Source organism: Pan paniscus, chromosome 9 (genome assembly GCF_029289425.2).
Source record: "Pan paniscus chromosome 9, NHGRI_mPanPan1-v2.0_pri, whole genome shotgun sequence".
Taxonomy (NCBI): domain Eukaryota; kingdom Metazoa; phylum Chordata; class Mammalia; order Primates; family Hominidae; genus Pan; species Pan paniscus.
In genome coordinates, this window is record NC_073258.2 from 6,081,405 (window position 1) to 6,109,304 (window position 27,900).

General features: G+C 51.5%; 2 protein-coding genes across 11 annotated transcripts in view; one reads left to right on the top strand and one right to left on the bottom strand.

The window, feature by feature from the left end:
- Positions 1-9,784, top strand: part of PGAP2 (post-GPI attachment to proteins 2) — a 28,006-nt gene extending 18,222 nt beyond the window's left edge. For 2 of the 9 annotated variants that reach the window (XM_008961869.4, XM_008961832.5), the window contains 4 exons: positions 7,320-7,572; positions 7,707-7,813; positions 8,454-8,562; positions 8,762-9,784. In XM_008961869.4, the coding sequence (XP_008960117.3) occupies positions 7,320-7,572; positions 7,707-7,813; positions 8,454-8,562; positions 8,762-8,892 (600 nt within the window). In that variant the 3' untranslated portion in view covers positions 8,893-9,784. Of the gene's footprint in view, positions 1-804; positions 988-7,319; positions 7,573-7,706; positions 7,893-8,453; positions 8,563-8,761 lie in introns of all 9 variants that reach the window. The other 7 variants (XM_008961875.4, XM_003804611.6, XM_003804610.5 and 4 more) reach the window with 6 other exon arrangements.
- Positions 9,785-10,409: 625 nt separating this feature from the next.
- On the bottom strand, positions 10,410-24,655 carry RHOG (ras homolog family member G). 2 transcript variants are annotated; one of them, XM_055094025.2, is made up of 3 exons: positions 24,502-24,568; positions 13,939-14,057; positions 10,410-11,638 (listed from the first exon to the last, which is right to left on the bottom strand). In XM_055094025.2, the coding sequence occupies exon 3, from the start codon at positions 11,568-11,570 to the stop codon at positions 10,995-10,997; it is 576 nt and encodes a 191-aa protein (XP_054950000.1). In that variant the 5' UTR covers positions 11,571-11,638; positions 13,939-14,057; positions 24,502-24,568; the 3' UTR covers positions 10,410-10,994. The 2 variants fall into 2 exon arrangements, with proteins under 2 accessions (XP_054950000.1, XP_034787908.1); XM_034932017.3 differs by lacking the exon at positions 13,939-14,057 and having other exon boundaries at positions 24,502-24,655.
- Between the last annotated feature and the right edge of the window lie 3,245 nt (positions 24,656-27,900).

Consider the following 27,900-nt stretch of genomic DNA (forward strand, 5'->3'; position numbering starts at 1 on the left):
CTCAGTGGAGAAGGTTTCCATGACCCTCAGATTCCCCCAAACCTTGGATTGGGTGACATTGCATCTCCTCAGAGAGGGAGGAGATGTAGGTCTGGGCTTCCACAGGGACCTGGTATTTTAGGATCAGGGTACCCCGGGCCTGAGGCTTGGATCATTCAGAGCCTGGGGGTGGAATGGCTGGCAGCCTGTGGCCCCATTGAAATAGGCTCTGGGGCACTCCCTCTGTTCCTAGTTGAACTTGGGTAAGGAGCAGGAATGTGGTCAGACAGGGTCAGTGGGAGGGCTTTGGCCATTCTGAGCCAACGGTCCTTTGTTAGTTGGCCTGAAAGAAGCCGTGACTTAGAACCTGAAGCTGTCAGGTGGCAAGAGGCCTTAGTCCTGGTGTTTGATCCTGGCATAGTTCTGGGCCTCGGTCTCCCCTTCTGTGAAATGGGAATAATAACCTTTCTACCTCTGACCCTTCTCCTGAGTGGCTATGAGGGTTGTGAGAGTGAGGTGGGCCACCAGAGCTCCCTGTCCAAGCCACCGGGAGCCTCTCTTCTGTAGGCTCTTCAAGAGGTGGACCTAGAGTATCACTGTGCCAAGGGGATTCCTAAGCTCTGACCCTGCCTGTCTCTGCTGCTCCTGTCCCATCTCCCTCTGATCCTTCTCCTCTGCACTGTCTTCCTTTTCCCCTTATGCCTTTTCTACCCTTTCTGCTCTGGCTTTTCCTTATACTCTGAGGAGCCATCTCTGGAAAAGGCCCCACTTGCCCAGACCCAGGTGTCCTACCAGGCCCCAAGTTGTATCCCTCGTGCTGCTTAGGCCACGCCCTGCAGGATGTTCTCTGCGGCCTCCCAGCCTTTGGACCCCGATGGGACCTTGTTCCGGCTTCGCTTCACAGCCATGGTCTGGTGGGTCATCACTTTCCCTGTGTTCGGCTTCTTCTTCTGCATCATCTGGTCCCTGGTGTTCCACTTTGAGTACACGGTGGCCACTGACTGTGGGGTGAGTGCCAGCTCCCCAGCCCCTGGGTCAGGGCCAGGTCAGGAGGTGGCAGTTAGGGTAGAATTAGATAGTGGAGAGGAAGTGGAGGATCAGAGAGAGGGAAAGGGACAAGGGGATGGGGGAAGGGTAGGTAAGTCAGAGTCAGAGATAATTCATGGGGGGAGACTCAGAGAGAATAGAATCACAGTCCTCCCTGAGTTGGAAGATGATGATAGAAATGCAAGGGAGATGACGGGCGCAGTGGCTCATACCTGTAATCTCAGCACCTTGGGAGGGCGAAGCCAGTGGATCACTCGAGTTCAGTTCGAGACCAGCCTGGGCAACATGGTGAAACCCCGTCTGTACAAAAAATGCAAAAAAATTAGCTGGGTGCCCTGGCATGCCCCTGTAGTCCCAGCTACTTGGGAGGCTAAGGCAGGAGAATTGCTTGAGGCTGGGAGGTGGACATTTCAGTGAGCTGAGTTCACACCATTATACTCCAGCCTGGGTGACAGGAGTAAAACTCTGTCTCAAAAACAAAACAAAATAAAAAAAAAATAGCAGGCTCTACACTGTGGCTCATGCCTGTAATCCCAGCACTTTGAGAGGCCGAGGTGGGAGGATCACCTGAGGTCAGGAGTTTGAGACCAGCCTGGCCAACATGGTAAAACCCTGTCTCTACTAAAAAATACAAAAAAATTAGCTGGGCGTGGTGATGTGTGCCTGTAATCCCAGCTACTCAGGAGGCTTGAGGCAAGAGAATTGCTTGAACCCGGGAGGCGGAGGTTGCAGTGAGCCAAGATCGTGCCAAAAAAAAAAAAAAACAATAACAGTGCAAGGGAGTTGGGGGTTAGAGGGGGGTGATAGGGGGAGAGGGATTGGAATGGGCAGGAGAGATCATGAGAGGAAGGAGGCAGATTGGAAAGGAAGCCAGGACCGAGGAGGTAAAATGAGGCCAGAAGATGGGAGATGTAACAAGTGGCTTTGGCCCAGACTCGGGGACTGACCTTGGAGGATCCATCCTCAGCTCTGATCTGGATCCTCAAGCTTTGTTTCTCCTACTGGCAGCCCCAGGCCCCACAACCTGTGTCCACTCAGGGATCTGCCAGCCAGAAACCTGGATGGACTTCTATCTCCCACAGTCAGTCCACTAGGCCTTTCCTGGGGGCCCAGGGATAAAGGTTCCGTTGTGCTAGGGGCATGGAATTAGATATGGACTTGCCCTTAATATCTCAATGTTACAAGAGTCAGTCCTTAGACACAGACTGTCACAACACAGTGGTCTGGGGTTCCTATCATGATTAAAAAAAGAGTACAGTGACTGTGGGGCTCAGAGGAGGCACTTCACGCAGCTTGGACATTGGGGATCACTTTCTTCTCGGAGGAGGGGACATTGTTGCTCTGTGGTAAAGAAGGCTCTTTGTGAATGCCAGGCCGGCAACTTTTGATATTATCCAGAGGGCAATTTTTATCAAGAGCTTTGGAAAGATTTTAGGCAGGAAAGGGACATGATCAGATTTGTGCTTTACGTATTTATTTATTTAGAGACAGGATCTCACTCTGTCTTCCAGGCGGGAGTACAGTGACCTGATCTTGGCTCATTGCAGCCTTGACCTCCTGGGCTCAGGTGATTCCTCGCCTCAGCCTCAGCCTTGGGTGGCTGGGACTACAGGTGCATGCCACCATGCCTGGCTAATTCTTCTATTTTTTTTGTAGAGATGGGGTTTTGCCATGTTGTGTAGGCTGGAGATTTGTGCTTCAGAAGACCATTCTAGCTTCTGAGTGGAGAACAGCTTTAAGGTCAGGGGCAAGAGTAGGGTATAAGGAGGCTAGTGCAGTAGCTCATGCTACTGGGGGAACCAGAGCCAAGATGCGGACTGTGAGGGTAGAGAGGAGGGATGGAGTCTAGAGAGGTGTAGAAAGTGGGATTGACAGCAATTGGAGTTTTTGTGCAGTTGGCATGGGGCGGGGGACAGTAGGGTAGCTAGAGAAGGCATCTATAATATGGGGGGACTTTTACCTGAGGCCAAAGGAATGAATCTTATGGTGAAATCTGAGGTGCTGTGAAAGGGGATTTTGGGGAACCCTGCTTTATACCATACGAGTTTCTGATCTACTGTCCTATCAGAAAGGGCTTATCTTCCCGTCTCTCAGTACTCTTAGGTCTGGGCACATGGGGAAGTTTGGGGTGAGCTGTGTACCCAGTTTCTCATAGCTCCTGATGTTGCTTATTGCTGGTGCAGTCGGTGAGTGGGGAACTTGTGTGCTGGGAATGGGGCTGGCGGTAGGAGTACATGTACCTGATTATGTGTATGTGTCTGTGTATATGTGCGTGTGTGTGTACATGATGGAAGAGACAGTCCCTGCTCTTAGAATCCCACCCCCATCCCTAATCTGAGAGAAGCTCATGAAGACGGGACCAGCAGCCACAATGCCCTAACTCTCTCTTCCTCCTGAGGCCTTCCCCAAACTCTGTATCGTTTCTCCCCAGTACCTGTTCCCAACAGTGGTCAGGGTTCAGGGCCCTTGAATCCTTTAGGCTCTCCCAGTCAAGCTTTAGATGGTGGTCCTGTTTTCCTTAAAGTAGCTGAGACTGGGGAGTAGTTTTCAGATTGAATATTCCAGGAAGCAGAGGCAATGCTCTGACTAACTCAACTCAGAGTAACAGCAAGGCAGAAAAATCAAGTAAGGAGACTTGGAGGTTCCTGCGTCTCTCCCATAAGCAGACCTTCCCATGCTCTGTGGCCATGTAGCTCACAGCGTTTTTGCATTCTTTACAGGAAATTTTGTCTTCTGAAAGCCATCACTTATTGTACTTAACTGCATGCCAGATACTGCAGATGTTTTATACATGTTATATTTAGAATTCATATGGCTTGGCATGTTGGCTCACGCCTGTAATCCCAGCACTTTGGCAGGTGAATCACTTAAGGTCAGGAGTTCAAGACCAGCCTGGCCAACATGGTGAAACCCCATCTCTACTAAAAATACAAAAATTAGAGGCCAGGCGCCTGTAATCCCAGCTACTCGGGAGACTGAGGCAGGAGAATTGCTTGAACCTGGGAGGTGGAGTTTGCAATGAGTTGAGACCGCACCATTGCACTCCAGCCTAGGCAACAAGAGTGAAACTCCATCTCAAAAAAAAAAAAGAAAAATTAGCTGCGTGTGGTGGCACCTCTAGTCCCAGCTACTCAGCAGGCTGAAGCACGAGAATCACTTGAACCTGGGAGGAGGAGGTTGCAATGAGCCAAGATTATGCCACTGTACTCCAGCCTGGGTGACAGAGCGAGACCCTGTCTCAAAAAAATAAATAAATAGAATTCATAAACACCCTGCAAGGTAGGTGGTGTTATACCCATTTTACCAATGAAGAAATTGGAGCTCAGAGAGGTGAAGTGACTTGCTCAAGGTCACCCAGCTAATAAAGGCAGAGCTGGGATGCAGACTCAGCTTTGTGCAGTTCCTGAGCCTCTATGCTGCCCCTTCACATTACTCAGAGTGCATGTCTGAGCCTGGTCTCAAGCTATGATATCTCAAGCTATGGTATCTCAAGCTATGGCTTTGAGACCAGCATCTTCTCTCTCAGAGCTCTACATTTAGCTTCCTCTGACAGTGCAGAGGGGAATCCATCTCCTTTTTTGTGGAGGCTGTGAAGCCCCATGGCTAGTCTTGCCCCAGGCCTACCTGTGGGCTGCCCTATGAGCCGCCTGCAGCATTGCTCACCTTCTCAGCAGTCTGGCATCTCATTGAAAGAAAGGAATGATGGTCCTTAAGAACTCCACTTCCGAAGACTGTCCCTCCATAGTTAGAGCAAATTCATTCCCTTGCTGGGTTGCTGGGCTCTGGCACTGTGCTGGCCCTCGTTGGAGGTCTGCAGAAGTGCACAGAAAGTGTGGGCAATGGACTGGCCATTTCCACAGTTTTGGAAACTTTTAAAAATCCATATTCTTGCTGGGGGTGGTGGCTCATGCCTGTAATCCCAGCACTTTGGGAGGCCGAGGCAGGCAGATCACCAGAGGTCAGGAGTCCCGAGACGAGCCTGCCCAACATGGTGAAACCCCATCTCTACTAAAAATACAAAATTAGCTGGGCGTGGCAGCAGGCGCCTGTAATCCCAGTTACTTGGGAGGCTGAGGCAGGAGAATTGCTTGACCGCAGGAAGCGGAGGTTGCAGTGAGCCAAAATTGCGCCACTGCACTCCAACCTGAGCAACACAGCGAGACTCCATCTCAAAAAAAAAAAATGCATATTCTGGCTTGGCGTGGTGGCTTATGCCTGTAATCCCAGCAGTTTGAGAGGCCGAGGGGGTGGATTGTTTGAGTCCAGGAGTTCTAGACCAGCCTGGGCAACATGGCAAAACCCTGTTGCTACTAAAAAAAAAAAAAAAAAAAAAAAAAAAAAAAAAAATCCAAAAAATTAGCCAGGCATGGTGGTGGCTACTTGGGAGGCTAAGGTGGGAGAATCACCTGAGCCCAGAAAGTAGAGGCTGCAGTGAGCTGAGATCGTGCTATGGCACTCCAGCCTGGGCAACCGAAGTGAGACCCAGTCTCCAAAAACAAAAGCAAAAACAAAACGGCCGGGCGCAGTGGCTCACGTCTGTAATCCCAGCACTTTGGGAGGCCGAGGCGGGCAGATCACAAGGTCAGGAGATTGAGACCATCCTGGCTAACATGGTGAAACCCCGTCTCTACTAAAAATACAAAAAATTAGCTGGGCGTGGTGACGGGCGCCTATAGTCCCAGCTACTCGGGAGGCTGAGGCAGGAGAATGGCATGAACCCTGGAGGCGGAGGTTGCAGTGAGCAGAGATTGCGCCACTGCACTCCAGCCTAGGCGACAGTGTGAGACTCCGTCTCAAAAAGAGAAAAAAGAGCAGATTCTGGCCAAGCGAGGTGGCTCATGCCTGTAGTGCCAGCACTTTGGGAAGCCAAGGCAGATGGATAGCTTAAACCCAGGAGTTTGAGACCAGCATGGGACACATGACGAAACCCTGTCTCTACAAAAATTAGCCTGCTACTCAGGAGGCTGAAGTGAGAGGATCACCTGAGCCCAGGAGGTCAAGGCTGCAGTGAGTCATGATCATGCTACTGCACTCCAGCCTAGGCGACAGAGTGAGACCCTGTCTCAAAAAGGGGGAAAACAAAATTAAAAAATTAAAAAATGCAGATCCTCAGGTTCCAAGCCTTCTGCATTTTCAAACAATTCCCCCAGTGAGTCGTATGGGTAATTAAAGTTTGTGAAGCACTGCTCTAGGCCCTGGAGTCTAAGAGAGCCTTTTCCCATCTTTGGCTTTCCTGTCCCCATCTAAACCATTGTTCAGTCATCCCCCATCCTTTCACCTCTCAAAACAAGCAAGACACCAGTCCCCGCAGCTGTGTATTATCTTCTTTTTCCTTAAGGACTGAGGCTTCAATAGGAGTTCCAGGCATTAAGATGGATGGTGGAGATGCACAAGAACATGGTCATTTCCTTAGACTACCCCAGGTTAGGAGCACCCACTTTCTTTTTTCTTTTCTTTTTTTTTTTGAGACAGAGTCTCACTCTGTTGCCCAGGCTGGAGTGCAGTGGCACAATCTCGGCTCACTGCAAGCTCCGCTTCCCAGGTTCACGCAGTTCTTCTGATCAGCCTCCTGAGTAGCTGGGACTACAGGCGCTGGCCACCACGCCTGGCTAATTTTTTTTTTTTTAGTAGGGACAGAGTTTTGCCATGTTGGCCAGGCTGGTCTTTAACTCCTGACCTCGGGTGATCCACCCACCTCGGCCTCCCAAAGTGCTGGGATTACAGGTGTGAGCCATCGTGCCCAGCCCACCCACTTTCTTAATCATGATCAGAGCAGGGGTGCCGTTCTACCACCTTGGCACACCTGCCTAGAGGAATGAGTGGCGCTGGGAGCAGACTGAGGAACATCTTAGCTGAGCGGTGAATCCAGCACTGTTCTAAGGAAGCTCAGATGGTCTGTGACTCATCCCTGTCCTCTGGACTGAATCTGAGGCCTTGGAACTCACCCAGGGTCTTAGCGGAGGCACAGCTCTGAGCTATGGGTGTAGAGCATCTGAACCCATCTACACATTGACCAAACACAGGCAGGTTCCAGTCTGCGGGGGAGATGGAGAAGGTGCCACCATGCTGCTGCACAAATCCCAGGATAGCTGGGGAATGAGAATCCAGCACTTTGGGCCTAGGACGTGGAAGGAGAGGTCTTTTGGGAGAGGTATGGGGACATCTGAAGGAGGACTTCTTGGAAGGGGAGGGGCTGGAGCAGAGGCAAGAGTGATTTTGTCAGATGGAGAGAAGGTTCTCCACATGGGCGGGGCTGGCAGAGGCAGATGCCCAGACAGGTCACAACTCTCTAGGTGCCCAATTACCTGCCCTCGGTGAGCTCAGCCATCGGCGGGGAGGTGCCCCAGCGCTACGTGTGGCGTTTCTGCATCGGCCTGCACTCGGCGCCTCGCTTCTTGGTGGCCTTCGCCTACTGGAACCACTACCTCAGCTGCACCTCCCCGTGTTCCTGCTATCGCCCGCTCTGCCGCCTCAACTTCGGCCTCAATGTCGTGGAGAACCTCGCGTTGCTAGTGCTCACTTATGTCTCCTCCTCCGAGGACTTCAGTGGGTGCCTGGATGAGGGAGGAGTGGGGAAGTGTTCCCTGAGGGGACGGGCCCGCCCCTACCACATTCGGACCTTCCTACTTCGTGGTGTGGGCACTCCCTGCAATGTGGCTCCCAATCCTCTTTCCCTCCAGCCGTCCACGAAAATGCTTTCATTGTGTTCATTGCCTCATCCCTCGGGCACATGCTCCTCACCTGCATTCTCTGGCGGTTGACCAAGAAGCACACAGTAAGTCAGGAGGTACGGTCTATCCCTAGCGGGGGCTCCAAGGCAGCCCGGAAGAAAATCAAGGACATCTGTCCTCAGGATTCGGGTAATGGTGAGGTGGGAACTGAGTTCTAATGGGAACCCTGGCAGAGGGGTGCTGGGGTTGGGGCTGGGGCTTGGGAACAAACTGAGGGTGGTTGGTCAGAATCTAGGACGTAGCACTGTGTTTGGGTAGCGTGGGAGACCGGAGAATAGAAGAGATGGAGGCTGCAAATGGGGATAGCATGAGGAGTCGCATCTAGGCGGCAGTGAGTTAGGAACAGTGTCAGAGGACTGGCCTGTCATAATTCCAGCGCCCCACCCATGTACATGGGTTTCTTTTCCCCCACAGTATTTGGAGGTGGGGTTGGTGGGTGACTCCATGTAACTTTCATACTCCATCCCCCTGAAGTGGAAGCGGCAGGAATACCACTGCTCCTGGGCCCATCACTCCCCCAGAGGCAGGGATGTGAACACGTTCGTCATTCTTGCTGCCCCTGCCTGTGCTCCCTGCCATGACCGCTAGTGGGAGCCAAGGGAGATAAGGCCCAGCCCTTAGGAGTTAGGGCTGAGAGGGGAGCCCAGGCTCTCATACCCAGCAAGCTGCAGAGTGATCAGACAGCCCATTCCCTAGGATCGCAAGTCCTACAGCTGGAAACAGCGGCTCTTCATCATCAACTTCATCTCCTTCTTCTCGGCGCTGGCTGTCTACTTTCGGCACAACATGTATTGTGAGGCTGGAGGTGAGGCCAGGATAGGATCCACAGGCGGTCATGAGTGGCTGCGGGGCAGCAATGATGTTTTTGATAATGGGCAATGGTCTTGGGGACTGGCTGCCATTGTGTTCTCTGTGGCAGACTAATGGTGGTGTGATTTATCAAGAGGCCTCTGAGCGGGTAGCTGGAAGTTCACCATGTCCTGTTCCTTGTGTCCTCACAACAGTGTACACCATCTTTGCCATCCTGGAGTACACTGTTGTCTTAACCAACATGGCGTTCCACATGACGGCCTGGTGGGACTTCGGGAACAAGGAGCTGCTCATAACCTCTCAGCCTGAGGAAAAGCGATTCTGAACCCTTCAGTCCTGCTTGGGAGGACGCAGCCCACTGCCCAGAAACAAGAAACACGATACCATTCTGGCCTTCCCCACCCCACATCCTCTCTTGGCCTTACTGAAGATGGGGGAAGGGTAAGAAGGAAGGGTGTAGGCCAAGGCTCACCCCAGTGCTGCTGGCTTCTCCTCTCCACCCCTCATATGGGCGTGGGGTCCTCAAACATCACCTTTACCTGAGAGGCCCCAAGAAGCTGAGCTGGCAGAGAGCTCCACCATTTGGTGCTAAAAAAAAACGTCCTGAGGTTCATGACCACCATCCAGTTTCTGGCCTTTACACAGTCACCTTTCACTGAGGTCAGGAGCCCCTGAGCAGTGGCTGCTCCCTGACAACCACAGCCATTTCTCTGCACGGGGGTCATTCATAGGACTAATGTATTTCATGATCTACTGTGCACATCCAGGCCTGTGGCCACAGTCCCCTGCTAAAGTTGCTCAGGCGTTCTAGTCCTGACTTCACCTTTTTGATTTGGTGTGTGCCCTAGGGTATGTACCCTTCCCCATCTGAGCCTCGGTGTGTCCATGTGTCTGGTGGGGGATGGGCGGACTGTATGATTTCCAAGGGCTCTGCCAGTCAGTGGTTCTGATGTCATCGGGTGGAGGTGGTGGTCTATACCTGAAGGACGACCTGCTCCCGAAACAGCACCAGCACAGCATGTATTTTCTTCTCTTCTGAAAGTTCTGGCGTATAGACCCCTCCCCTCCTTTGCAAAGGTATGGGCTAGAGGAGTCAGATGCAGATCTCTACTGTAAAATGGGCTCCCTGGTATCTCCTGTCTTCCCTACTGCTCCAAACCCTAAATTTTGGTTGTACATTTTATTTGAAAGGAAAATAAATTTTTTTTTTGGGCCAACAGTTGCCTAGGCTTGCTAGTCTTGGGGCTCATCTTGTTTGATAGGAACTGAGAGAGAAACAGGCTCAAGAATGGGGAGGGAGTAAGTCCACGGCAGGGTATGATTCCTAGCAGCACCCCCCAGTCCCCCTTAGGTCTGGAGTCTCCTAAGGCTGGTCTAAGCCTTTATTTTGGTGAGCAGGAGTGAGTGAGCTATCTGTAATGACTCTAGGACTGCAAGCTAGGATACCTGGAAGTCTTCAGTTGAGACAGAGACCTGGGTTCAAATTCCAACTCTTGTTGTTAAAGCTGTCCGCTTGGGGATGTGAGGTACAGCTGTCACATGCATGACTGTGGGAGCATCTGCCTTTAGACTAATGGCTCTGAACCTCTCCCTTTCTGAGCCCTAAGATCAAGAAGTCTTTCCTCAGGTTTTGTGTCTGAGTCCACTACAGCATCTGTGACTGGGCCCCAGAGCAAGACTGCCCCCTCCAAGGGAGCCTAGAGCTTTGTTAGGGAAATTGGGGGGTGAGGGGACCACAATGAAGCCTATTGTCTACTAGAAGAAACAAAAGGCTCCCAGTCTCTGGGGAGCCCTAGCCCATGCCCACCCGCTAATGCCCAGCACACAGGGAGGAGCCGGGGCCACTGGAGACAGGAGGTTTTATTGATGCTGATGGGGGTAGGAAAGGTCCCCAGAAGCATGGGGGCTGAGTCAGTCAGCAAATGCCTAAGGCCTGGGCACAGAGCAGCAGGTTAGGGCACATTCACCTTCTCAGGATTCTGTGGCTCCCTCATTGGAGAAGGGAGAGAGCATCTTGGGGGCGCAATTCCAAGAGCAGCGAGGGCAGAGGTTAGAGATGGCTGAGAGCCCCTAACCTGAGGCGGCACCACAATAGGCAGCAACAACTGTATGGAAAGCTGGATGAACTGGTCAGTAGCGGAAAATGGGAGGGGGCACTGGGTTGGCCTCTTGGGGAGGGGTCCAACCTTGGCTTGGATGAGCTCATGAGAATACCCAGTGTTCCCAAGCAGAGGGGGGCAGAGCCCAAAGCCCCTTTCTCTGCAGGCCTCCTTAAGGAGAAAAAGGCACTCAGAGAAAAAGGCATTCAGGGAGCCCCCTGGAAAGGGGTGCCAGAATTAGTCCTTAAGGCACAGCTGAGGCGGACAAGGCACCAAGGCACAACTGGTGGGGGGAGGGCAGGGGCAGCCTCCAAGCCAAGTGCCAGGGTCACAAGAGGATGCAGGACCGCCCACGCTTGATCGGCGTGGGGTTGAGCACAGCCCGGACAGCCTCGGCGAACACTTCCTTGACACCATCCTGTTGCAGGGCTGAGCATTCGAGGTAGCGCACAGCGTGGATCTGCTTGGCCAGTGCCTGGCCCTGCTGCGGTGTGATGGGTGCCTGGCCCTGCTCCTTGAGGCGCCGTAGGGTGTCAGGCTGGGCTCTCAGGTCCTTCTTGGTGCCCACCAGCAGGATGGGCACATCAGGGCAGTGGTGGCACACCTCTGGATGCCACTTGTGCCGCACGTTCTCATAGGACGGCGGACTGGCAATGGAGAAACAGATGACGAAAACGTTGGTCTGAGGGTAGGAGAGTGTACGGAGGCGGTCATACTCCTCCTGGCCCGCAGTGTCCCACAGGTTCAGGTTCACTGTGCGCCCGTCAACTGCGCTCTGCGCGCTGTAATTGTCGAACACGGTGGGGATGTACTCTTTGGGGAAAGCGTTAGTTGTGTAGCAGATGAGCAGGCACGTCTTGCCCACGGCCCCATCACCCACCACCACGCACTTGATGCTCTGCATCGTGGGTGCAGTTGCTGTAGTGGAGGCAGGGCCTCCTCTCTCTTCTGGACCCCTCTGGCTGCAGTGACCTGAGGACAGATGAAAGGGGACATTCTTGGTTAGGGAGGCCTCTGCCTATTGGGAAGAAAAGATGGGGGCACACAAAGGGAAACCGGCTCCCGTTCCCTTAACCTGACACTATCCCAAAGTCCCATCAAGACGGTCATCAGAAAGACACACAATGAAAGGCCCTGAGGCCAAGCAAAGATGCAGTATAATGTGGTAGAAAGCACATAAACTCTGGCGCCAGACAAACTAAGGTCAAATCCTGATTTTGCTATTTCCTAGCTGTGTAACCCTGAACAAATTGCTTAACCTCTTTATGCCTAAGTTTTCTTACCAGTAAAATGAGGATAAAATAGTATCTACCTCACTGGGTCATTGTGAGCATTATATAATACATGTAATGCATTTAAAACAGTGCCTCGTCCATAAGTATTAGCTATTTTTTTTTTTTTTTTTTTTTGAGACAGAGTCTCACTCTGTCACCCAGGCTGGAGTGCAGTGGCGTGATCTTGGCTTACTGTAAGCTCCGCCTCCTGGGTTCACGCCATTCTGCCTCAGCCTCTCGAGTAGCTGGGACTACAGGCACCCACCACCACGCCCGGCTAATTTTTTGTATTTTTAGTAGAGACGGGGTTTCACCGTGTTAGCCAGGATGATCTTGATCTCCTGACCTCGTGATCCGCTCGCCTTGGCCTCCTAAAGTGCTGGGATTACAGGCGTGAGCCACTGCGCCTGGCCAGTATTCGCTATTTTTTTTTCCAGGCTATACAGACACAAAAGGAGAGTGCACAAATTTAGGGATCTACTAGATCCTCTAGTAAATATGGACCCTTTCCACCAGGAGACTGGAAAGGGTTCTGGCACAGGACAGCTGTCCCAGGTCACTCTGTGATGCAGCCATAAGTAGAACCTCTCTCAACTCAGGGCCCACCCTGCCCTCTCCAAACCTGGTATCTTGGCTACTGAGTACAAACCCAAAGGCACAGTTAAGAAACCTGCTGAGTAAGGGGCTCAATTCTTTAGAGAGCTGCCCTATCCCAATCCAGGGTATTCTGGCAATGGGGAAATTTTTTTTTTTTTTTGAGATGGAGTCTCACTCTGTCGCCCAGGCTGGAGCGCAGTGGCGTGATCTCAGCTCACTGCAACCTCCGCCTCCTGGGTTCAAGTGTCTCCTGCGTGGCTGGGACTACAGGCACGCGCCACTGCATCCGGCTAATTTTTATATTTTTAGTAGAGATGGAGTTTCGCCGTGTTAGCCATGCTGGTCTCAAGCTCCTGACCTCAGGTGATCTACCTGCCTCAGCCTTCCAAAGTGCTGGGATTACAGGCGTGAGCCACCACACCTGGCCACCCCATCATTCTTGTAAGTACTGAAACCCTATCTGGCCATGTACACTCAGGTTGCCAATTCAATGCAGGGGAATACTGGAGATTCAGTTGGACCTGGGATTTGGACTGGGGTCTGGGTATGTTATGATGAATGAGGTAGAGGCTGAGGCTCCCAGACATTAGTATCTTCTCTCAAGGCCCTTGGTGGGGTGGAGCAAATTTTTTTTTTTTTTGAGACGGAGTCTTGCTCTGCCGCCCAGGCTGGAGTGTAGTGGCGCAATCTTGACTCACTGCAACCTCCACCTCCCGGGTTCAAGCGATTCTCCTGCCTCACCCTCCCGAGTGGCTGGGATTACAGGCACATGCCACCACGTCCAGCTAATTTTTGTATTTTTAGTAGAGACGGGGTTTCACCATGTTAGGCTAGTCTTGAACTCCTGACCTTGTGATCTGCCCGCCTTGGCCTCCCAAAAAGTGCTGGGATTACAGGCATGAGCCACCATGCCCGGCCTGGAGCAAATCTTTCAGGCCCAACTAGGAAGGATGAAGTCAAGAGTCAGACAAAAACTTGACTTTCCCCTCAATCTTCTGTCCATTTCCTGAGATCCTGGCATGTGCCTCTGAAAGATTTTAGAGACTTCCAGACTCTTGGATAGAAAATACCATCATTAGGAACATAGATGCTAGAGTAAGACTCGCAGGTATTCTAATCACAGCTCCACCAACTAGTTATATGTGATCCTGGCAATATATTTGTTCCCTGAGCCTCAATTTTCTCATCTGTAAAATGGGGATAATCTTGCCTATTGCATTACAATTGCTCAGAATATGAAATGAGGCCAGGCACGGTGACTCATGCCTGTAATCTTAGCACTTTGGGAGAATGAGGCAGGTAGATCGCTTGAGCCCAGGAGTTTGAGACTAGCCTGGGCAACATGGCAAAACCCTGACTCTACAAAAAATGAAAAAATTACCAGGGTGTGGTGGTACACACCTGTAGTCCCAGCTACTCGGGAGGCTGAGGTGGGAGCATCACTTGATGCCAGGGTGGTCAAGGCTGCAGCGGGCTATGATCACACCACTGCACTCCAGCCTGGGCGACAGAGCAAGACCCTGTCTCAAAGAAAAAAAAAAAAGTAAGAGTTAATAATGTATAGAAGATGTCCAGCATGAGGTATGGCACCTAGCAAGTGCCCAATAAATGGACTGCTGTATTTATGAGTGGGGTAAGTATGAGGAGTCCCAGCTCCAGCCAACATCTGGTTCCCTCTGCAGGTCACAGGGCCTCGGGGAGATGAACTGCTTTTCTGAGTTCTGGAACACAGCTTCCAGAAACCCTGTGATTATTTACACTGCTATGGCAAGGGTCCTTCTCTCATCAGCTACTTCCTCTTGGCCATGGGGGACTCTTGGTGGTCAATATGTGACTTCCTTTCCCTGACTGTCTCCCACAACCAGGGCCTGCTCCCTGAGAGGGGGCAGCCCTGTTTTAAACACAACCAAATCCCTGAGTATTCCTTATCCCTGGCTCCACCCAAGCACCATCAACACGAGCCCATTTTCTCCATTTCACTTGCTATACTGCAAGGCTGCACCCTGGTCTGGGAACCCCTTACCCCCCCAGCCTGGGCTCTCACCACTGGTTCAGAAGCTTCAAAAATCAATGACAAGTGGGGAAGAAAATCCCCACTGGGAAGTGGAAAAGAAACTTTCATCATGTGGGGGCTGCAAAGGACCCAGGGCTTGGTCCCACCTCCCTCCCAGGCTACAGTTTGCCTTGGAATCAGCTGGGAGAGGAATGGTTTCAATCTATGAAGTTGTGTCTCTGGTTCACATTAAAAAATATTTCCATCCTATTTGCATGAATGAGAGAGTGTGTGTGTGTGTGTGTGCGCGCGTGCGTGTGTGCATGCAACGTCAGGACATTCAGATAGAGAACCTCAGACAGTGGGTCAGGGAAGGGCATAAGGACCCTCTAGGCCAGTGGAGAGTCAAATAGAGACCTCAGACTGGAAGTTGAGAGACCTAAGTTCTAACCCCAGCTCTGCTGACTCACTATAACCAAGCATGAGGCATTTACGCTTGCTGGGCCTCAGTTTTCCTATCCAGGAATTAGAGATTAAAATGGTTGTTACAAGAGCACTAGGTGGATGAACTAAGACTTAAAGCTCCTTGGAGGCAGGTGGCATTATTTGTGCCCAGTGGATTACGTGGGAAGCCTTGACATTCAAAGCAGAACTCCTGGGCCTGTAATCTTCAGTTCCACACAGAGCAGGAGAGTGGGTGTTGACAGTATGACTGAAAAGCCCAGCACTGGGCTGGCCCAGGCAGGAAGGCAAGGAGGGAACTCTGGCTGGCTGTCACAAGGCCCAAGAGACTGGAAATACAGCTCTCTAAGGAGGTGGTTATCAACTAGCAATCAGTAAATCAGCTCTCAAAGGAGAGGGGAAGGACAGGGTAGCTTCCGGGCTGGGAAGGGAACAAGGACTGACACTGGAAAAGGACGATGAGTATGGTAGTGTCCAAAAACAAGCAGAGCAAAGGCAGTGTGGTATAGGGCCAAGAGTACTGGATACCTGACTCTGATGTCTTGAGTTTATCTGCCGACCTTGACCCTTGATAAAAAAGCCCTCATATGGTATAAGCCTTTATAGGTCACATGTTATTATGTCATTTGACCTTTATAACAACCTGTTAGTACTATTCCTATTCTACAGATGAGGAAACAAATTCAGAGCAGTAAAAGTAACTCAACATCACACAGCTAGTTAGTGTGGGAGCCAGAACACAAACCCAGTTTTGTGACCCAAAGTCCTGTGTTTTCCTTGGTGCATCATACAGTCTTCAAGTTACCCCTTACCAGCTAACTGTGTGACCTTGATCAGGTAAGTTACTGCCCTTCCTGGAGCCTCTGTTTCTTTATCTATGCAGTAGAAGTAATAATAGTACCCCTCCCAGCCTCAAGGGCAGCATCAAGGAACCTGACCATGGGAATGAATACGCTTTGTAAACTGAAGTGCTGTACACACAGGAGGTGACAGGAGCAAAGCCTTTCATCCCAGAAGGCAGGAAGCACTGAGCATGCCTGTATCTGTGGTAGGGGATCAGCCCAGTCCTCCCTACTCAGGTCTAGTTCAGACCTTTATCCTCTCTCCCAAAACAACTCTTCTTTCTGAAATCCTCTGGCCTGAACTGGGTTGAATAAGTTACCATAGCCCATTTCAGGAGGGCATATAGAGTCTAAACTGTGCCAAACAGGAAGAAGGGATGTCAGTGCTGCAGGACACCAAACCAGGAGTGTGACCTATCTGGAGCGGGGTTCAACAATGACTTATTCACTAAGTGGCTTTTTCAAAAGAATCATTAAGCCCAGCTCAGTGGTGCACCTGCAGTCCCAGCTACTAGGGAGGCTGGGCCCAGGAGTGAAGGGTTGTAGTGTGTACACTAGTCAAGGTTATCGTCCCTGTGAGTAGCCACTGCACTCCAGCCTGAGCAACACAGCAAGACCCCATGTCTCAAAAAAAAAGAAAAGTTATTTAGTAAATCAATGGTTGCCAATCTGTTTTGTTTTGTTTTTTCTTTTGGAGCAAGGTCTTGTTCTGTTGCCCAGGCTGAAATGCAGTGGTGCCATCCCAGCTCACTGTAGTCTCAACCTCCCAGGCTCAAGGCATCCAACCTCAGCCTCCTGAGTAGCTGGGACTACAGGCAGGCACCACCACACCTGGCTGATTTTTGTATTTTTAATGCATCTTTTTGTTTGTTTGTAGAGACAGGGTCTTGCCATGTTGCCCAGGCTGGTCTTGAACTCCTGGTCTCAAGTGATCCTCCTGACTAGCCCTCCCAAAGTGCTGGGATTATGGGCGTGGGCCACCATGCCCGGCCACATCTGTATGTTATTAGACACATTACAATCACTTACTCTGGGTTTTTAGTTCCATTTCAGATCCCTGGTCCCTCATACTGGCATTCAGAGTTCTTCACAATTTGATAAGGGGTATTACAGTTACATAGACTTGGGTTTGAATCCTAGTTCTGCCTCTTACCAGCTGTGTGACCCTGAGCTTATGATGATTTGCCTCTCTAAGCTTCAATTTCCTTATCTTTCAAATGCAGTGGCAACGTATAGTACCTACCACATAGCACTGTCATAAGGACTAAGTGCATTAATGTATAATATGTGCACAATGTAGGTACTTTGCAAGTGTGAGTTCCCAGCTCCCTGTTCCAGAGGGATTTTCAATGTCCTCTGCAGACAAGCCAGGATCATTCTTGCCTCTGAACTTTTACTCTTTGTTTTTCCCTCTGCTGCCATTCCCTCTCCCTTCTCTAATCTTCCTTACTCCTTAAGGCCTAACTTAAGTCTCACAGTTCCATAAGGTTACTGAATTCTTCTTTGGATATCCATTGCATGGCTACCTGTCGCCCAGGTTAGAGTGCAGTGTCGCGATCTCAGCTCACTGCAATCTCCACCTCCCGGGTTCAAGTGATTCTCCTGCCTCAGCCTCCTGAGTTACTGGGATTACATGCATGTGCCATCATGCCCAGCTAATTTTTGTATTTTTAGTAGAGACAGGATTTCATCATGTTGGCCAGGCTGGTCTTGAACACCTGGCCTCAAGTGATCCACCTGCCTTGGCCTCTGAAAGTGCTGGGATTACAGGAGTAAGCCACTGCACCCATGGCCGCCCCTTTTAACCCTGCTTTGGCTCTGTGTGATTCTCCTTTTCCAACAGTCATACATAAGTTTCCCAGCTGTAGATGCCCTTCAGTACTGAAGCCTTGGCTTCTCTGGACTAAATGACAAAAAAAAACCTCTAAGTATAGGGCTAGGCACACAGGACTGTACAACCATTGCCTTTTGATCTGCTTGTACCAGCCCTCATCACTGAGATATGGAGAGACTTCTCTGAAGCCTAGTATCGGACACTCCCTGCCCAACCCCCAACAGACAAGACTGCAATGCTGAATCTTACCGGACAGCAATGACAGGCAAAAGCTATGCCTGAAATAGGCAAAAATCTCTCTTCCCAGTACCAGGCTGACCTGGCTCCGGCAGGAAGTATAGCCCATGGGGGTCTAACCCTATCTGAATGTGGTCCCTGGAGCCCGGCTTGTACCCAGTGGGGCCTGGCCTTGGGGTGTGGCCCAGGCAGGCCCAGAATGGGGGAGGGAAAGGAAGCAGCCTGATTGCCAGATCTCTGTGGCTGTTACAGCAGGGGAAGTGTCCCAACTGGGAGTGGGGGAGGGGAGGAACGGACTCTTAAGAGATAGGCGAGTATGGAGGTGATGGGAACTTACCTCAGCCTTCTATAACCTGCCTCCCTAACATGGGGCTCCCTTTCTGCAGCCCTCCCTGAACCTCATTATAACTACAATCCATCTCTGGCCATTCCAATCCTGATCCTCTACAAAGGGGCCTCCATATTCTCTTCCCTAAAATACACCAAGTAGTAATATGGAACCATGCACCACTGCCGCCTCTTCCAGGAAAGCGTAAATTATCCAAGTCAGAAGTGACTTATCCTATCCAAAGTCTGGTCCCTGTCTCTCTCACAGGCTTGGAGAGGCTGATGTGAATCTTATCTCTTGTTATTAGAATGGGAGTGTCTAGAGGGCAAGGTCCTGGTTGACTGGACCTTGCTGAGCACCCTAAGCTGAGCACAGCATGTAGTAGCTGTCAGTAAATGACTGAATGAAGTCGATGCAATCATGTCTTTGCATATGGGAGTTCCTCTTCCTGGAATGCGACTCACCCCCCTTCAGATCCTTCCTGTCCTTCAGGCCCAGTACTGTTCCCCAGCTTCTCCAGGACATCACAGCAACCCCCTCTTCTGCCTTACCTTTCCCAGCATTGACCATACTTTTCATTGTGCTGAACTAACTGGATGGTTCAGGGGGAGGGTAGTCTGACCCTCTGTTTATTTCCAGAAGCCCAGGGAAGGGCTGAGCAAAAGCTGTAGAATGACATACCCCTCCTCCCCCATCAATCCACAGACTCTGATGCTGGGAACAAGGAAGAACCTCTATGACCAGACGACACAAGACATAAGTAACCAACTTCTTTCTCATTCACCCTGAAGAGCCCAAAGTTGGGGTAATAAACACATAAGCTATACTGTCTTGTCTTCAACTGGAAGGGTGAGAGGTGAAGCTGGCAGATCTAGCTCAGAGATGATGAGGAAGATGGGAAGGAAAAGTGGTCCCGACAGGCTACAGACTGGGAATATCCGAGGACCCTTGGTCAAAGACATGGCAAGGGACAGGGGCACTGTTGGAAAGACTTCCAAAGCTCTACAAGTTTGTTTGTTTGTTTGTTTTGAAGGGAGGAGTAGAGGAGAGGTGATATAAAGAGGCTCAAAGGGGCTGCAGCTGGCTGCAGCTGGGCTGGGAGGAGGAAGCTGGGGGAGACATGAGGTCAGTGTGGGACTGGGACCAGGCCAAGGGCTGAGTCTCTTTCTTCCCTTTCTCCCCATCAGCAGGGAAGAACCCAAGAGAGCCCAGTTCCTAGCCTTAAAAAAAAAAAAAAAAATCCCCCGGGTGCCGTGGCTCACGTCTGTAATCCCAGCACTTTGGGAGGCCAAGGCAGGCAGACCACTTGAGATCAGGAGTTCGAAACCAGCCTGGCCAACATGGTGAAACCCCGTCTCTACTAAAAATACAAAAATTAGCTGGGCGTAGTGGTGGGATTACGCCTGTAATCCCAGCTACTCAGGAGGCTGAGGGAGGACAATCACTTGAACCCAGGAGGCAGAGGTTGCAGTGAGCAGAGATCATGCTACTGCATTCCAGCCTGGGCCACAGAGCAAGACTCCATCTCCAAAAAAAAAAAGAAAGGAAAAAAAAAATCCATGCTGGAGGACTCTCCACCTCTTGTCATTCATCCTTCAGCCCCTGGAGAGGATCCTACATTGCAGCAGCAGGTAGGAAAAGAGAAGAGTTGATGCCACCCACTAGGAAACGAGACAGTGGTAGCTGGGAAGGCTGGGGGCAGTCTAGGACCCTTTCACTGAGTCCTAGTTCCCAACCTTCTTCCCTCACTGTCCCAGCACCCCAAGTGTTCCATAAAAGGTGAGCCTCAGCTGGGCATGGTGGCTCACATCTGTAATCCCAGCACTTTGGGAGGCTGAGGCTGGCAGATCACTTGAGGTCAGGAATTCGAGACCAGCCTGGCCAGCATGGTGAAACCCCATCTCTACTAAAAAATACAAAAAAAATTAGCTGGGCCTGGTGGTGCATGCCGGTAGTCCCCGCTACCTGGGAGGCTGACACAGGAGAATGGCTTGAACCCGGGAGGTGGAGGTTGTAGTGAGCTGAGATCGCGCCATTGCACTCCAGCCTGGGTGACAGAGCAAGACTCCATCTCAAAAAAAAAAAAAAAAAAAAAAAAAAAGCTGAGCCTCAGGACCAGGACAGCTCTGGCTGGGGAGCCAAGGAAGCTGCCCCCTCCCCCACGCAGCACAGGGGAAGGGTGCACACTGGCTTCCTCCCCCCGCCTAGCAGCAGCTCAGCAGTCCCTGGGCCCCACCAAAGGCCTGTGAAGTGGCACTTCCTTTGCCTTTGCTAATTTCACATGAGGCTGTACAGAAGTGCCATCCTCCAAATCCTGGCACCCCCACCTGAAAATACCCACAGAGAGACCCAGGGCTGCCCAGTCCCTTTAGCCCCGCCCGAGGCCTGAGGGGGTTTCCACAAGGGAAAATAACACCAGGGAGGAAACTCCGGCATCTATTTTCCACTGTCAGTGAGGCAGAGCTGGAGCAGGAGACAGGGTACTCCCCCATCTTACTACCCCCTGGCAAAATCCCCAACATTCTCTGCCTTCTTATCTCTCAAGCTCTAACAATCCTTGTGCTTGGGGAAAGGGCAGTACTATCCCTGGACAGATATGTATGTACAGACTACTTGGACCTGTCAAATTGAGGCTGGGAAGACACAAGGGCCCAGAGTGAGGGGCACTGCTATGAGCAGTCTCTTGGGGGAGGAAGAGTCAGAGCCATGATGTTCACTGTTGCCTTTGGAGGTACTGATATGCAACTCCTTAATGCTGAAATAGAGCCAAGAGAAACCAAGTTGACCAGGTAGCAAATCTACGACAAGGATCCGGATCTTCTAACCTCCACCCTTATGCTACTTCTACAAAGGAGAGAAGGTGAGGATTCTAACTCTGGCCTGAGAATGGACCATCTCTCTAACCTCATTCAGGAGAACCCTACCATGGTTTATTCCTTCAGAAAATGGGCCGAAGGGTGGGTTGACTTACATCTGAGCCTTTTTGCTTCCAAGTTCCCAGGCTCTCATGCCTAGCCCATCCTGGTGCATTCATGATTTAGCACTGACATTACTCAACAGCCAGCCACTCTGGCCCTGCCCCAGCTGAGAAGCTCCTCCTCTGGCCTCTAGCTCCTGGAGAGATGCCCTCCCCCCATATGAGATGAGGACAAAAGAGGAAGCTGGACCCTGGACAGGAAAACCAGTCTGATCTGGGGAGGTGGCCCAGGCTTTGTCTTTGGTTTCCCTCCTCAGCTCTTCTCACGGACCCCTACTGACCTCACCGCTAATGGGTCTACAATATATAGAAGGAGTCTTCAGTGTGGGCCTGAGCCCCCTTCTTCATGTCACAACCTTGACCATACTTGTTTAGCCAAGACTTCAGCGGCAGCCTCCTAGGTTGTAGCCACCACCTCCCTTTACCCCTCAATATTTTCCCATTAAAATCTCTCCCGCCCTGGTCACATTTTTTCCAATGATGCCTTTTTTGCAATTAGCTCAAACTTCCAATGGGGCCAGATCTCACCTGGGAGAATCCCTGTCTCACCCATCTTGTCTTTACCATCAGAGCCCTGTGGGTTTGCTCAGTTACGCAGAATACTAAAGTAACTACTGGTTTGCCAGCCTAGGAATTGGGACTCCTGGGGTTGTTATTAAGCTGTGATGCTGGGAAAGTGCCTTGTATGCACATCCTTCTCTAACCTGGGCTCTCATGTAGGTCCCTGGGATTTCCTCCCGTACCCAAACTTCTGTACCTCCAAGAAATGGGAAGAGACACAAGTGGTTGGAAGGGCAGGACTGGAAGAAGAACAATTCATGGGAGAGGGACGAGTGTGACATGGGAAGATGACAGAATGGGGAACAGGGAGAGCCCTTAAATGTAGCTGTAGCACTTACTCCCCTCTACTTCTCTTTTTTTCTAGTGGAGAGAAATGAATACAGATGACTAGAGGAGGTAGACAGAAGCAAGATCCTCAGATGCACCCCAAAAGCTTGAGGATGGAGCTCTAGAGTGGAAACAAGAGCCTCCATGGCCAGGATGGACTGAAGTTAAATTTGGGAGGAATTCCTGAGAAGGAGTAGGGTCCTAGGTGAGATGGGGAGTATTAAGGATGCCTGAAGGCAGAGGGGTCAGTAGAACTCCAGAGGGCTTCCTGGTCACTAAGGCCCTGATGCAGATCAGGGCATGTGGGTACCCAGCCTAGGCAGGCCCCAGAAGGTAGCAGGAAAGGAGCAGACACTTTTGCCTCAGCCGCTTCTTAATTCAAAACTAAAACCGTTAAGTCCGAAGTTAGACCAGCTGCAGTCTTTCCTCCAGAATCCTGCATTTGCCTCCTCCCTGTATTTCCATCACACCCAAGCTGGTCCCATTCTTTCCACCAGGTGATGCGGGAACTAGTAGGTAATGGAGTCAGGGACCTTCAGGCTGTCTTCCGGCTTCCAGGCCTGGCCTCTTGGTCAAGCACCACGGGTTGGGGTGATTTTGATTTCCCACGGCCTCTCTTACAAGTCTTATTCCTGTGTCACCCTACCCTGACTGCTACAAACTGCTTCCTCCTGCCTAACCACAACCTCACTCACTGCAGGTTCCCTTCATTCTGCTGGCTTCCCTTGCTCTGGGCCCTCTCAAGGCTGAGGGCAGTTATTTTGTCTGTAAGAGATAAAGATGTAGTTACACAGACACACGCGCACGCGCACACACACGCACACACACACACACACACACACACACACACACACACACAGGCTTTCCAGCTCTTTAATCCATCTCTAAGAGATGAAGATGTAGATACACAGACACACGCGCGCGCGAACACACACACACACACACACATACAGGCTTTCCAGCTCTTTAATCCATCTCTAAGAGATGTAGATACACAGGCACACGCGCGCGTGAACACACACACACACACACACGGAGGCTTTCCAGCTCTTTAATCCATCTCTAAGAGATGAAGATGTAGATACACAGACACACGCGCGCGCGAACACACACACACACACACACACACACAGAGGCTTTCCAGCTCTTTAATCCTCTCTATCACTGGGAGGCTGCAGACTGCCTCTCCAAGCTAGGGAGGTTTGAAAAGACTCTAGGACTCACTAAGTCTTCAACAACAGATCCTGATTCCAAAGCTGGAGATAAGTGGGTGGGAGGGAAGGATACAGAAAGGGTGACAGGCTGAGGGTTCAAAAGGAATGAGGGGTGATGGAAGAAACAAGGAGGTGTATGTGTGTGGGTGCCAGAGCTGGGAAGGGAAGGGATGGGGCAGGTTGCAGAGGACCAAGACAAACATGGGGCAGGGTAGGTGAAGACAGGTCAACGCCTAGGTATGACCGTATGTTTGGAGGAAAAGAGACTGGAAGGGATGAGAAGAGAGTGATGGCGGATTTGTGGGTAGAAAGTAAAGAAGGTGTGGAGGGAGACCTAGGAGCATGTGTATAATTCAGGGACTAAGAATGAAGAGGAACACTAGGAGATGGTTCTCAATTGTCCCCAAAAGACGCAACAAAAACTTGTCAGGGACTATCAGTACCTCTGAATCAGAGAGTCCTTCCACTTCCAGTTACAGGGCAAGACCAAGTTACTCCCAAAAGAGCAAGGCCAGGCTCTGGTCAGCTAGGAACAGCGTTTGCTCACTAAATACCTACTGCTTGGCTCCAGGTAAGGTCGGGACTCAGGAAAGCAGACACACAGACAACGACTGGGGTCGGCGGGGCTCCCCCACCCAACCCCGGTCCTCCTGAGTGCAGAGGGCCTTGGGGCTGCAGACCGAGTGTGGGTCTGTATTAGCATCCATCTGACAGGGAGAGAGCTTTCGGAGGCCCCCGACACCGCCCCCTCACCCCAAGTGTCACAACTGCCAGAGCAGAGGGAGCGCCTTTTCCAGCCCAGAAGCCCTCTCCCCTCACGCACTTCTCAACACCCCCCCCACCAACTTCTGAGGACACCCCACCTGCGTCCTATCTCCCAGCTCTGAGCTCTTCCACTTCAGAGACACTTATCTTGGAGCCCGGGACCCTCCGACCTCAGGGGTCCCTCTCGGCTCCCTAGAGGCGGTACAGCCGCCGGGAAGCCACCCTCGCCGAGCCTCCGCCGGCTCGCAGTGGCCCCGTTCCCGCCCCGCCCGGCCGGCCGCGCCCGCCCTACTTGGACTGAACCGAGAAGCTCCCGCCCGCGGCCTCCGCCAGCAAACTCATGAGCCGGCGCCCGCGCCGAGTCCTGGGCCGGCCGGGCTCTCCTCCCCCGGACCCCTACCCGCCAGCCCCGGCCGGGCCTCACCTGGTGCCCTCCCCGAGGCGGGGGAGCTGGGGGCGGCGGCAGCGGCTCCGGGCTCGAGAAGGAAGTGAGAGCGGGAGGCCGGAGGAAGTGGGGGGGGCGGGCCGGCGAGGCGGGGCGGGCCGGGGCGGGGCCCGACCAGGAAGTCCGAGGGCCGATCTCCCCCTCTCCAGCCCCGGCCCGCCCCCAGCCTCGCCCCCGGCCCAGTCCCGGGCTTGCCACTTTCCCCTCCCAGTCCGCTGCCCCTGCGGTCAGTAAGTCAGGCCTCCCAAGGTCAAGTCTCTCCGCCTCCTCCTGGCCACCCTACCCCTGGAGGCCCTACCCTAGGCGCTAGGCGTTCGTCCTCTTCCCCCATCCCGCCCCCACCAGCCTCCGCGGGAAGATGCTGAGAAAGGCGCCCCTGGGCCCGGTGCCTTCAGTCAACCCCAGGGATAGAGTGGTGGCCGAGGCTGGGGCAGTCCCCGCCCCTGCCCTGAGCCCCGGGGGAGTGCGGGGTGGTGGTGATTCAGCAGTGGGAAGGCCCCAGACCCCTGGGGAGGGTGGGGAGACTCGGGGGGAAGAGGAGCTGGCGTCAGCACCCAAGGGAAAGACAAGATCAGCAGAGGCGCAGGCGGAGCCGCGGGCCCCAAAAACAGGATGTCGAGTCGTCATTCAGCACCGTGCAGCTCTGCGAGGCCTGGTTCTGGGGAGGGGGCGGGGCGGACGGAGGACTTGGGGCTTCCCTCGCCCCCTCGCCCCCTGTTCTGCTGGGGCGCGCAGCTGCTTGGGGCTGAAGAGCCGCACCCAGGCCTGAGGTCCAGCTTGGGCCCCGGCGACCCGCGGGTGGGCGGGCTCATGGGCGCCCTCTGGTGCTTCGCTCCCTGGCTTTGCGCTCGGAGCTTTGACTTGAGAATCCATATCCTTCGTTCAGCACAAAGTTTCTGAGCGCCTACCACGTGGAGAGAGCTAAGTGCTAGGTGCTGTGAAGAAACACAGCGTTTAAGACAGGATCCCTGTCTTCCAGAAGCTTTTCAAATAAACGGATTGATTCCAGGAATAAATAGCTTAACCTTTCTGAGCCTCAAATCTGTCTTTGGTAAAATAGAATAATTATATTTCACCCCGTAGTTTTGAAGATAACATGAGAATGGGTGTAAAAGACCTGTTGTCAATGCGTATCTCAAACACTAAACAAATATCTTTTAAAAATATCATACTCTAAGAGTCTGGCGCGGTGGCGTCTGCCTGTAATTACAGAGATGGTGAAACCTTGTCTCTATAAACACAAACACACACATATATTTTTTGACAGTCTCACGATGTCACCCAGGCTGGGGTGCAGTGGCACGATCTCGGCTCACTGCAATCTCTGCCTCCCAGGTTCATGCAATTATCCTGCCTCAGTCTCTCGAGTAGCTGGGGTTACAGGTGCATGTCACCACACCCGGCTAATTTTCGTATTTTTAGTAGGGACGGGGTTTCACCCTGTTGGCCAGGCTGGTCTCGAACTACTGATCTCAGTTGATCCACCTGCCTTGGCCTCCCAAAGTGCTGAGATTACAGGCGTCAGCCACCACACCCAGCCTACTTATATTTTTTAAAAAATAAATTTAATAGGAACCACATAAGTAATTTAAAACTGTCTATTAATGACATTTCAAAAAAGTAAAAAGAAACGAAATGAATTTTAACTATATTTGACTTAGCCATAGCCAAAGTATTATCTTTTTTTTTTTTTTTTTTTTTTTGGAGATGGAGTCTCGCTCTGTCACCAGGCTGGAGTGCAGTGGCGCGGTCTCTGCTCACTGCAACCTCCGCCTCCTGGGTTCAAATGATTCTCCTGCCTCAGTCTCCCAAGTAGCTGGGATTACAGGCACGTGCCGCCATGCCTGGCTTATATTTGTATTTTTAATGGAGATAGGATTTCACCATGTTGGCCAGGCTGGTCTTGAACTCCTCACCTCGTGATCTGCCCCCCTCAACCTCCCAAAGTGCTGGGATTACAGGCATGAGCCACTGCGCCCGGCCTCAAAATATTATCTTTTAGCATGGTAATCAACATAAAAATTATCGGTTATAAAAATTAACTGGATATTTTGCATTCTTTTCTTGTACCAAGTCTTTGAAATGTGGTGTGTATTTTATACTTACAATATGTCTCAATTTGGCTGGAAACATTTCAAGTGGTCAATAGCATGTGTAGCTGGTGGCTACTGTATCATCCTCAAAAACAGAGGCTTTATCAGATTCAGGCTGGTGAATGACTGTGTGGATGAAGTCTTTCTCAAAGATCCTTCTCTAGAAGCCTCCCCTGACCTGCCAGGCAGTGTTTGGGTCTCTTATCTCCTCTTCGGTCTGGTCCCTGTAGCCCTTCAGACAAACTCCTCTTTGTGGAGGACGTGAGAGCAGGAGGCACAAGGGGAAATTCTCATTCCCATCCATACACCATTGGGACCACTTGACATTGGGGTGCTTGGTATCTCATGAATAAAGAAAGGATTGTGAGCCCCATAAATGACAGGGTTCAGAGGACACCATACGCTAAAGCAGCTTCTATGACGCCATTAAAGATTACGTCCCAGCACAAAAGTTTTTTTTGGTTTGTTTGTTGTTTTTTTTTTAGATGGGAATCTCACTATGTTGCCTAGGCTGTCCTGGATCTCCTGGGCTCGAGTCATCCTCCCACCTCAGCCTTTCAAGTAGCTAGGACTACAGGCACACACCACCACATCCAGCTCCAGAAGAAATGTTTCTGATATGCGTTCCTAGAATTCCCTTCCCAGGACTTAAGAACAGGAAAAACAGTGGAGCTATGGACTCTCTCCCCTTCAACCAGAGAAGGTTCGCTTTTTATCTGATTTATTTACTAGTATTCTGCATTAAGAGTTTAATTTTGTTTTTAAGTTTCCTGCAAAAAATATTTGAAAATCAATTTAAGGACATAGTGATAAGAGTAGGGAGCACATTAGGTGCTGCAGATTGAAAGACTGGATTGGCAGCCTGGGATCAGATTGCATTTCCTGAGCCTGTAAGTGTCTTGGGCTTGCCTAGCCCTGGTTTAGGAGGGAGAACCTGATCCAGCCTCAAAGATCTCATGGTCTGATGAAGTATAGGACTTTGCATATGAAGCTATCAGAGGAGGAGGAAAAAGTCCAAGCCTGGGCTTTAGAAAACCTTCAAGTCTGGCCTGGCACAATGGCTCACGCCTGTAATCTTAGCACTTTGGGAGGCTGAGGCAGGCGGATCATGGGGTCAGAAGATCGAGACTATCCTGGCCAACATGGTGAAACCCCGTCTCTACTAAAAATACAAAAATTAGCTGGGTGTGATGGCGCATGGCTGTAACCCCAGCTACTCGGGAGGCTGAGGCAGGAGAATCACTTGAACCCAGGAGGCGGAGGTTGCAGTGAGCCGAAATCGCGC